At 38.4% G+C, this 12,200-nt stretch overlaps 1 protein-coding gene across 1 annotated transcript in view; it reads right to left on the bottom strand.

Annotated features, from left to right (window-relative positions):
* LOC113639484 (neurexophilin-1) overlaps positions 1-11,497 on the bottom strand; it is a 32,165-nt gene extending 20,668 nt beyond the window's left edge. Inside the window, exon 1 of the mRNA XM_027141337.2 lies at positions 10,943-11,497. Within this exon, the coding sequence (XP_026997138.1) occupies positions 10,943-10,996 (54 nt within the window). The 5' untranslated portion in view covers positions 10,997-11,497. The remainder of the gene's footprint in view (positions 1-10,942) is intronic.
* Between the last annotated feature and the right edge of the window lie 703 nt (positions 11,498-12,200).

Below are 12,200 nucleotides of genomic sequence, written 5' to 3'. Positions count from 1 at the left end.
GCGAAAACTAAGACTTTTACTAATGTTGACTTCTGAGACTTGCAGCGAATAGCAGGTTCTGTAGTACTCCTGATATGGAGATCTTCATTAAATCCTTTTTTTATCCCCAGGTGAAAGAATTCATGAAAATGCCACGACATTGCTAAAACCTTCAAAGTACAATGTTAAACAGCAAGTCTTCTAAGTACATTATAATTTACACATAAATTGCTTCTTAAATAGCTCAATTTGCATAGACTTTGGCTAGAAAACATAACTCCTCTTGGTGGCAAACATGTCACTGGGAGTCCACTCTGAAGTGTACATTTCCATACGATTTTAAATAAGGTTCCAATTAGCTTCAGAGTTGTCTCTTCTGCAAGTAACCTTTAAAAACCTCAACCCCATGGCTTTGGAGGACAGGAAAAGTCCATAACGAGTGTGTATGTTACTGTGTTCTTGTGTGTGTGTGTGTGTGTGTGTGTGTGTGTGTGTGTGTGTGTGTGTGTGTGTGTGTGTGTGTGTGTGTGTGTGTGTGTGTGTGCATTTTGTCTGGCATCCTCTGAAATATCTTCCCCTTGGCCATTGGGGGAAAAATACAGCATTTCAAAGTTTCTCCCTGACACTAGCTAAGCCAAGTACATGCTTTTGCTTCAACTTCTTAAAGACACAGAGCCCCTGTTTTATGCTGTTTCCAGGGGTTATTGCAGGTTTCCAGAAGAAAAGGTTTGATGTCTTATATTAATTCGTTCTGTGGGGTCTCCGTAAATGAGTCCTGAAGCAGAGTTTTTTCAAGAGCAGACTTTATAACAGTAAGATGTTATTGTTTTTACAGTACTAAAATACAAATGTTAAAATTGTGTAACTGTCGAGCGATATGTAATTGTGTAAATACAGTTTTTTTTCTATAGCAAGAGATTTATATTTCAAATTAGTCTCTAAAAAAATTGTCCGTAGTGTGTGAGTGTGTGAGTGAATGAGAGTGTGTGTGTTCCCTGCGATGGGTTGGCACTCTGTCCCGGGTGTATCCTGCCTTGATGCCTGATGACGCCTGAGATAGGCACAGGCTCCCCGTGACCTGAGGTAGTTCTGATAAGCGGTAGAAATTGAATGAATGAATGAATTAAATTAGTCTCTGTCATATTTTAAACTTTCCATAAAGGAAGAGTCTTCTACTAGCACTTTTTAGTTTCCCAGTAGCACAAGACGGTACATTTTTGGAGGGATTATTATCTTCAGTGTGTGAATAATGAGGCTTCTGTGGGAAAATTTATAGCTGCTATAACATTAGCAATAAGAGGTAAAAACTTCATTTCACGGATGCTCCACAACATTCGTAGTAACGATTAATGGCTAAAATGCGCTATGTTATTCTATAACAAATAAAATTATTTGTAAATGAATTTTTTGTTCTGTAAGTGGGAAAAAAATCTTTGTAACACACCTTTATTAATAAATTTAAAATGAATACATTTTGAGATGGTATTATACCATGAGATCAATGATTATTTTCAGCAAACCCTGTCTCATTTTATTCCTTACATAATATACTACTTGGTCATTTTATACTATTAAACAGCATGATTAAAAAAATGACACACGCACACACACACACACACACACACACACACACACACACACACACACACACACACACACACACACACACACACACACACACACACATGCACACACACATCCCACATCCCACTGGTGAGGAACTGATTTTAACCTGAGTGTCAAATTAAGTTTGAATATTACCTCTGATAACAATACATATGAGATTAAATTTTCATTTTCTAAATCACTCTGTAATTGAAGGAGAGGAAGCAGTGAGTAGCAAGTATATATTTTCTCTTTCGGTCTTTCACTTGGTCTCTATCTCACTTCTTTTTCATCTCATCTGGCCTTTCTTTTTAACTCTGCTCCCCTTTCTCTCTCTGTCTCAGTCTCTCTTCCTCTATGGCTATTTGTCACTGTTTCTTAATAAGAGCTCATTGTGCACTTTGCACCTCTGTTTCCTCCAGCTGCCCGATTGAAATCTCCAACTCTAATATGGCATCAATTTTTAATTAAAGGCCCCAGCTCTCACTCATAAACCTAAGTACTGGCCAGTGTTTTTCTTTCTCTCTCTCTCTCTCTCTCTCTCTCTCTCTCTCTCTCTCTCTCTCTCTCTCTCTCTCTCTCTCTCTCTGTCTCTCTCTTTAATCATACATTTAATCCTTTAATATCACGTCAATCATACAGACGTAATATGTTCCTATATTAAAAAAGTCAAAGATATAGAATAGATGCTCAATGCTAGATAACAAGATATCAAGGTTTAGCTTTTCAGATGTCTTTTGAGAACAGTAAAAATGTAAGTGGTTATATCCAAGATATGAAGCAGAAAAGTGTGTATATTTCTGGGGAAGCAGCAGGTTTAAGGAGAACAAACACTCTTATGCCTGTAAATTCATAACTCAAATTCAAAATGATGAAGTTTAAGTGTATAACTGAACTGGGGTTTGGTTACTGGGGGAGTTTCAGTGCGGGACAATTCCAGTCCAAACCCTGTCATGCTTTCATGACAGTGGGAATATTATTCAGTCTGATCTAATGAAGAATTCATATAAATGTAAACAAATGATGGTGATTTGGTTGGATTTCTCTCAACTGCATGCAAATAAGGATGTAAAAATGGGATTAGTACTAACTCTCACCTACATTTTGTTATCGTATTTTGGCTCCATCAAGAGACTGAAACAAACAAAAAAGTAAAATATATAATGTATAATTATGTTTACTCAGGGACAGATGTACTGTATGTGGTGTCTCTGGTCAGTCTGTGTTGGTTGTATGCTCTGTGTGGAATGTCATGGCGTAAGGGCAGAAATCCACCCATTTATCACAAAAATGATGCCCCATGTGATGCTAAATGAAGTCGCTCTCTCGGGGAGAGAGCTAAAGCATATGGAATGAAGGGTCATTTGAATAACAGTGCTAACAATGTCAGGACATGGCCAGAGGCTCAGGGTGATTGTCAGGCTTTGGCCTGAGCAGCTGTGCATCAGAAATGGAGGACAGTAGATGGTTGTTGTGATTCAAACTGCACAGATTATGTACTTATGTACACATGTACTTATATTTGGTACCTATTTTTCTGACTTTTGTGTTAGTAACATTATAGTCTTTACAATAACCCCATAAATTCACTCTACTCATTTCCTTTCATAAAAACACTCATCCATATTCAGCGTAGATTTTTGGACACTGGTATTGACAGCACTCATTGCGTACATGCTGTGCAATTTCATGCTGTGTGCTCTATGCGATTACTCCCAACTGAGGCATATGACAAAAGTGGTGGATGAGGGAATTTCACAAAAAAAAAACAGCCCCTTTGACTCTTAATGAATAATTAACATCAATTTCAAAGAGGTCACTAATGTCCAATAATCCACTGCCCTCGTGTCCTTACTGTCTCTGTGACAAAGACCAAACGCTCTTGCCCTACTGCCCACCCCATCAAGGAATGTCTTCAATGAACTTGCTTCACATTTGTCATTCCAAGACAGACAATAAGCCCTTAATGAGGGATCAGATAACTGTATAACACATAATTGTGGTCCCCTAAACATCTATAGTAGAAGAGCCAGTAGTTTCAGATGTAAATCTAAAACTACATTATTGTTTCTATAGTAACTCAAATCAAGTAATTGTATCTGTATAATCTAAAAAGGTCTAAATATAAACTGATAAAAAATGTGCTCTTGTTTTAACAAAGGAAAAAATGTAATAAGATGCCATTTTTTTTGTAAATATATGTTTAGATAACATTTATAAAATGTTAGGTGTCAGGATGTTGTAACTGTCAGTTTTCCACTTAAGTCAGAAGACTTTGAAATGTCTGTTTTTTTTAATAGCATGACAAGATGCATATTTCTCTCTTATTATCTTTAAGAGAAAGAAACCCAATGAAGCTGCTATAATGCAAATGATCGGAGATATATAACCTGTCTCGCTGATTGTTCATTAATAAGTGAAAGAAAAATGTATCTCTAGCAAATCACTATGTTTATAAGAGGAATAAAACACTATAGAAAATGTTGTTATAGGAAATTCTGAATATATTATCTATAACAGCCAGTATTGTCATATATTTTAATCCTTACATCCTTACAATCCTTTTAATCCTTACTAAAATAGAGGTTGAAGTCTGCTTACTTTTATTTCAATAAAGTTGGTGACAAACCGTTCACCTGCTAACCCTGGCAATAGTTCTTAGCATCCTAAAGGGGTTTTACTTGAAATCATCTCTGACAGCATCATGTCTTGTTGTACATAGAAATTTACAAGATACAGAGATGGATTACGACTAGCATAAATGAATTATTTCATTTAATTCATGATTATCCTAAAGAAATAAATTGTGCGGATGCTTCCTCCACAGTCACAAGACCGCCAACCTCATGAATAGTACACACCTCTGAGTTCCTGTCTACCCAGTCCTACTTGTGCTTGTGAAGATTCTTCACAGAACACACTGTATATAAAATACAGAGAAAGAATGACTGACAGAAAGCCATGAAACTGCACAGAGTTTCATTGAGAGCCAGAGAGCAGTGTGTGTTCATTCACTACCACTATTCAGTGAGGAAGAAAGAGGAAATAATATGTGAAAGTAAATCTGGATGATCATCAAAAAAATAGAAGGCTGAGGGTAGAAAAACAGACTCTCCATTAAGTCCTTAGTCAATAACGGTGTCTGTCAATCTGGACTAAAAATGAATGGGAATTTTTATAAAAGGATGAAATAAATAAGCATTGATAATAGAGTGAAATTATGGCCTTCGTGTAAAGACTATAAAATGACCCATTAGTCGTCAAAATGTGTACACAATCTATGGAGTTTGAAGCACAACACCCATCCCTGTCCATCGTTTCTGATCCACAGTTGGTTGTGTTAAAGCCTGACAGTAGAGGTGTAAAGGGGTTCACTTCACATGTACATTTTCAGCATTTACAAGGCAGCAGCAACATCTTCAAAACTCAATTCACTCCCACACCAAAAAATGGCAAACATGGTTGCCACAAGAAATACTACATTTCTACAGTATGTGCAAACCTTGCAACGCTGCTCATACAATACTGTACACTGGCAGCACCGCAAGCCTTAGTACTGTATATGGGAACTGATACCACTGACCAAGCTGCTGCTGTTGAGCCCTTGAGCAAGGCCCTTAACCCTCAGTAGTATAAATGAGATAAATGTAAGTTGCTCTGAATAGGGGTATCTTGTAAATGCCATACTATACCGGTAACATAGAGTAATGGGGAGCCTGCAGATAAACATGCACCAGGAACCACTAGAGTCACAGTTTTTAAAAAAACTAACTACACATTAAGATAAATGAATTCATATCGCATGGGGTATGATGGATTAGTGGTTAGCACGGTTATCTCTCACCTCCAGGGTTGGGGGTTTGCATTTGCAAAGTTCTAATAAACTCTGTGTTCTCTGGTGGATTCCACTGGGAATTCCAGTTTCCTCCCACAGTATAAAGACATGTGTTGTGAGATGATCTATGTGGCATTTCTAAATAGTCAAACCTCTGTAGGACAAGCAGTTCAGAAAATGGATAAATGGGATTTCTATTGCATCAAGCCTGACTTGTATTCTATTAGATGTGAATTAAAGTGTATCCATATTTTTCTTGTTAAACTGTATAGATTTTTTATCATAATGTATACGCATCAAGATACGCAATGTTTAAAAATCTGAAAGTGAGAAATTCATTCCTGAGCCTCTGTCTGTCCCGATGGTGTGTAATGCGTAATGAGATGCAGATGCAGATGCAGAAAAAAAGCATCTCTGTTTACCCAGATGGTAGCAGATGACTGCTCTTCAAATATCCCAGACATAGCAAAGGTGCTATGAAAAATGACTTGTCTGAGCAACACCCTAAACATCCATTTTATATCTAAAAGCCCCTCAGACACAAACAAATCTGCCGCCTTTACCCAGTTGCCATCGATCGGACACTTCAGAACTGGATGTGTGTTGTTATTTATTAAAACTCTCCCTAGGATGCTATTAGTACATTTATCCCATGTGTCTGTGTGAGGATGCCAATGAAGTCCAAAGCTTTATTACAAAGACTGAATGTAATTCAGTGTCGATTTGATTGACAGATTTCATCTCTGGGAAAAATCTAGACACCCTTCTTGGAAGATTCATAGATGTATTATTTATCTCCATGTATGTGTGATAGAATGTGTCTGTTCTCTATATGCTTTATATGAAGAGAGGGAAATGTGATCAAACAGCTTTGCTCTTTCTGCAGGCTGTGAGTCTGTGAGACATCGGGTATGTATTTCCCTGTATAGACTCCGGAGGGAAATCCTGCTTGTGAGCTCTTTACCTCTTGGGTTGGGAGTGAGCAGGTCCTGAGCGAGGAGCTCTGGGGTCAGCGGGACCATGCCTGTGCATAAATCAACACCATTTAACACCCTAAGCAGGCAAAGTCGATGCCTGTCTAATGGAATCACTCGGTCTCTCTTTCCTCCTAACTTGCTTTCTCTCTCAGGGACAGAACTAGAATATCTGAAATTGTGGCTCAGAGTTACAGAGGCATCTGCTGATGTCATTGGGGTACTCATAGTCACGTTTCAGGCTTTGACATAACCAGCTTTGGATTAGAAATGGAGGACATTGGATAGGTGCTGTGGTTTAAACTCTACAGATTATCTACTTATTTTGATGACTGGTGGGTGCTCATAATATTACAGAAGTGTCAGATGGCAAGTGGGTAAAGGGGACAGATTTGTTTGTGTGTGAGGGGCTTTTGGATATGAAATAGATTTTGAGAGCACCATTCAGATATATCATTACTCATGACGGCCGTGGTGGGTCTGGGTTTATTCAAAACACAAGCATCTGCCACCAACTGGATAGACAATTTCTTTCTCTTAAAATCTCTTAATGCATAACCGAAGCATGTGATGACATCATCAGGGTGGAGGCTTGAAGCTCACAGTGACAGATGAGCAGCTGTGTATCTAAAATGAAGAGTCAACAGTGGGGCATGTGCTCATTTTGATGACTTGTTGCTTATTTTATAGTCTTTACATTAAGGCAACACATTCACTTTATTATCACTGCTTGCTGATTTACTCCTTTCATAAAAAGTCTCATTCATTTTCAGTGAGATTTGTGAACAATCGCCTAGTATTGACTAAGGACTTAATGGAGATCGTGTTTTTCTTGCCTCAGTCTGTATTTTCATCAAATAGATGCTTCTAAAACTGACATAGCACAAATGAAACGTCTACAACGTGACAATCCAGCTGTATTACTTTTGCGTACTTTTGTCAATATTGTGTGTTGTATCTTCTAACAGTATTTGTGGTATTTAGGAATAGGAAGGGATTTTTAGGTCACTTTCTGATATTCATCACAGCAAAAAAAAAAAAATCACCAAATATTTTCTGACCTCAGCATTATAAATTGCATTCTAAGGAAATGTCATGAAATCTAGCAGCTTAAATATCATTTTCATTATTATTTCATATATTATTATTGAGTTGGCATTTGAAATGTTTGACCATTAGACTGATGAGAAATTTCGATTGATTTGACTACATAACTAAATAAATTATTTATTTTACACACGTCACAAGGCTTAATTATGATTTTTTTTTCTTCTAAAATCTCAATCCGCTTAGACCTTCACATTTTCACAGCTGTTTTCACACCAGTGCAGATACTTAATTTTATATTGCTTGAAATAAAAGGTGTGTCTGAAGATGAGTTTCATAATCTAAAGGAAAAACTACTCAAGTGAGTCCTTTAGCCAGCAATTAGAGTGACAAAATACATATGTGCTTCCATGTCCATGTGTACGCCTGTAAATAACAGTGTTTGTTTTTAGGTGTAGCAGGCAAAAGCGGTAAAGGATGGACACCTATAAATTGGTTGATCTGGACAAACAGGACAAAACTGACTATGGATCCCAAAGAATAGCTGAGTCACAGCACAGTTTTTGTGTACAGTGCAGCCAAGTTAAGAAGTACTTGATCACTGCTAAATTGTATGTACAGTAATCTAGAGTGTGTCAGTGTTTGTCAATACACCAGTCACCTAGAGATGGGATATTTCTATGTGTAAGCGTGTGAGATAGAAAAGACACATCTTTACAAATCGATGCATCCTTTGTGAATAAATTATTGCACAAGATTACCTGTAGTAAAACATCCTCCCCTCAGCATGCACTCTCAGAAATGAAGGTAGTAAATGGTATTTTCCTTGCTGCTAGGGTCATATTGACAAGGGTACATCTTTTCAATCTGAATCAGAATTTGTTATAGGTCAAGTATGCTTAGACATCCACGGAATCTTTTCACAGTGACAAACACAATGCTTACAAAAATCGGTGGACCTACTTGTACATTGGACTATATTTACTATACATTTCATATAGTGGACTATATGTTAATGTGTGTTATATGTGCGAATATTGTGTTTTAATGTACATAATATGACTATTATAGCCAGGCATATGTAGGTATATATATATATATATATATATATATATATATATATATATATATATATATATATATATATATATATATATATATATATACTGTAGGTACTACTTGCACTGTTCCAAGTAAAAGACAAATAATAAAGGTACAGAAAAAGATGTATTCTTCATCACCTCAACACTGAGGAAGTGTGTTGTTTGGTGCCATTATTACTGAGATTGTGTTGAACAAAAAAAGCACAATACAGAAATATGTTACACTCAAATGTGCCCTGCTGACCTGGCTCTGCGGTGTGAGGGAAGATCTCATTTGGTTCACTTTTTCTCTCACTCTCTTCTTTGTTTTCAATCACACCCACACACCTACATGCCCTGGACAGTCTTGTCCAATTTGGGTAGCATGGTTAGTTTATTTTCACCCATTACTCTGCAGCAGGTCAGCGCCTGGCTCCGGTAACGCTGCATCTTGTAACTGAATTAATTTAATAAGGTGGTAATGAGAGAGATGCCACACCGGCAACACCGCTATAAACAAATTTAATGCTGTAATTGCCTGTGAATTGTAATCGACTGCCTGGTGGTCTTTATAGAAAACCTATTTAAACTGTTAAAAAGTGGATTGTAGCAGAAAAAAGATTTTTTTTATTTAAATTGATTTTAACGACAGTAAGTCCTACACTCTCTGAAATAAAGCTACCAAATTGTGTTTTTCTTTGTTCCTGGCCTGTAACAATCAAAGATTCATCTTTTGTACTTTTATGCTTTTTCCATAGAAACATATACACAATGGGACCTTAAGGACCAAGCTTATAAGCTTCACTCTAAAAGATCATTAAAGGTGCACCACATATACAGTACTTTCCTAAATGAAAAGATGTGCACTTAATGGAAACACTCCAACAACAAGAAAATGTAGCTCTTTTTTCTTTTACTCTAAGCAAGATTTAAATAGCACAATTAGATTTTTTTTTCGATAATTGCTATGGATTGTATCTAACTGGTGCTTGATCCTGTGTTTATGTCTCCATGTTGGTGCACTCTAAATAAAAGGAACCAAAAAGTATTTTTCCTTGTTGCTGGTGTGGTACTCTGCAATTTGATACTTTTTGAAGCACAGTATTTTTTTTATTACCTGTGAAGCTAAAATGGTACTTCAGTGGTAATTACAGTCCACATATACAGCTTAAATTGTTTTAATGGCAAAAAGACACAAATTCAAGGTACAAAATAGTTAAGCTTGGTTGTACCATTTGAGCAACACTCAAAAGAACAGTTTAGTACCCTTATTTCTCAGAGTGTAGGATGATGGCCGGAAGTGCTTTATTCTACCCTTGTTATGTTATTACAACTATAGTTTATCTGGGATGATTTGGACAAAGAAAGAGCTTCTTAAATCCTTTTTTTTTGGCGCAAACCACTGGACCGCTTAACACTCCACAAAATGGATGGTGATTTTTTTTTATCTATTCCGCATGTCTGTTAATCGCGGGCTATAAAAGATGAAAAATATCATTAATTACTTAATAATTTATCACTGTCTCGCGCCAGAAGAATTACCCAAGCCTCCCTGCTGAGGCGCGCGGGGGCGCGGAACATTGTCTCTCTCGCGCGCGCTTCTTCCTCCAATTTAAATAACGTGGCAAATTAATGACCAGAAGCCGTGTAATAATTAGGCTAATTACATTATTAGTGTCTTTGCCGATATTGCCTAGCTGATTATAAGCCTATCTTAACGCGCAAAAGTGGCCGTACTCCGTTTCCCTGGAGCGCGTAAACGCCTCCGGTAATGACGCACGTAGGTGTTTAGTAATTAAACTCAGGGACATTTGTCATCTTTATTCCTTTTCGGTTGCACGACAGCAGGGCAAAGCGGGGCGACTGTTCAATCTGCCTGCGTGACGCCATTAAAGGGAAAAGGATTTCAGTTGTCTTTAATTGGAATTAAAATCCAGGGTCACTTGTTTTTCCCTGCAGGCTGAAAGTGGATTAAAACGGTTTGGTGCTATTTCAGTGTTATATAGATGATTCGCATCAATTGCTCTTAATGACACCAGTAAAACTGTATTGCTATCACGTTTTTGCGCCACTACGTTTGCATGGAGCTGACATCTCTAAAGCTAATAAGTTATTGTTCTAAGTATAAATATTTAATCCGATTTCTCTAATGATTGTGATTAATCACGTTAACAGAAATAATTGTGCTGGGAATTAATTTAGTTAGTTAGTTTTCCGCAAGAGATCGAATTCTCTGTTTGCTCAGACACATCATCCAGATGCACGACCGCGCAGATTGAGCGCGCAGAGCAACGCAGGGACCCTTTTGGTCACCTGCACCTGTGCCATACATGACACATGGGGAGACCACATATACATACACTCTTGTAATTCTCTCACTCTAGATGGACCCACGTGTCCCCTTCCCTGTCCCCGCTCACCAGGCACGCCGTCCCGTTGAGGAGCAGCAAAACGAAGCTGTGCTCGGTGCGCATGGCTCCGGTGCGACGCACCCTGGTTCTCCCGACACCAACAAACAGCTCGCCACTCAGGACGCCGATCCTTCACTAGCGTATCCCACTCGGCCCAGGCTTGATCCCATGTCCCACACAACACTCTTGAGCGCAACTTTCCCGGTGTGACCGGACCTGGCACAATGACTCCCCGCTACTCAACGATGCCACCGGGGCACATGACGACATCCGTAACGTGGCCCAGAGCTGCGAGTGTGACACCTTATCATCATCTCCGTGAAACGCAGAGAGGATCAGGAGCTTACAGTTTTACTCCGATCAGAAGTGACGAATTAAGGTAGTTGAGGGCGTCTTCCTCATCCTCGCTGTCAACATTACGGTAGGGATCCAGACGGGAGCGAGACGGACCGTAACGCACGGAAACTCCTTTAACACCTCGGCGCGCATTCTATCAGTAATCGCGCTTACAAGAAGCGGCGCCGTTTTTAAACCCTACATCGCCTCCCCTCCCCTTCACAAGCCCATCACACGCGCACACGCACACGCACACACACACACACACACACACACACACACACACACACACACACACACACACACACACACACACACACACACACACACACACACACACACACACCGTGCGCGCTTATATGCCGTTCTATCCCTGTAAGGACCTTTCACTAACTGAACAATTAATACAGATAATTAACACAATGCCTACACGTTAATGCTATCTGGATCTTAAACTCAGTAACCGACTGCCAAATGTTTCTTTCTTTCTTTCTTTCTTTCTTTCTTTCTTTCTTTCTTTCTTTCTTTCTTTCTTTCAAATAAATGCTGCTGTTTTTGAAAAGCGACTCATGAGGACCAACCGAGTCCCCACAAAGAAAAAACTGTCAAAAATTTATATTATTATGCACATAGACACACACTAAAAAACCTGTTCAAGGCTGTAAAGAGTCTCTGTCTTTGTTAAATTGCCAGAGATCATTCAACTCTGTCTTCGCACAAACACTAGCATACAGAAGAACTGTGAATTCCTTTCTTCATCATGCACGCATTCCATGTACTTTAACTGTTCCTGAAATGATTCCCTAAATCCTAAAATATTGCAAGGCACATTATGCATATTCTGGACTCTCTATAAAGCTATTGTCCACAATACATGACATAAAAACTCTGTAGATCACCATCAAATAAACTTCAGAATGGACTGGATTCA

Source organism: Tachysurus fulvidraco, chromosome 15 (assembly GCF_022655615.1).
Source record: "Tachysurus fulvidraco isolate hzauxx_2018 chromosome 15, HZAU_PFXX_2.0, whole genome shotgun sequence".
Lineage (NCBI taxonomy): Eukaryota > Metazoa > Chordata > Actinopteri > Siluriformes > Bagridae > Tachysurus > Tachysurus fulvidraco.
This window is presented reverse-complemented; position numbering and strand designations above follow the sequence as displayed.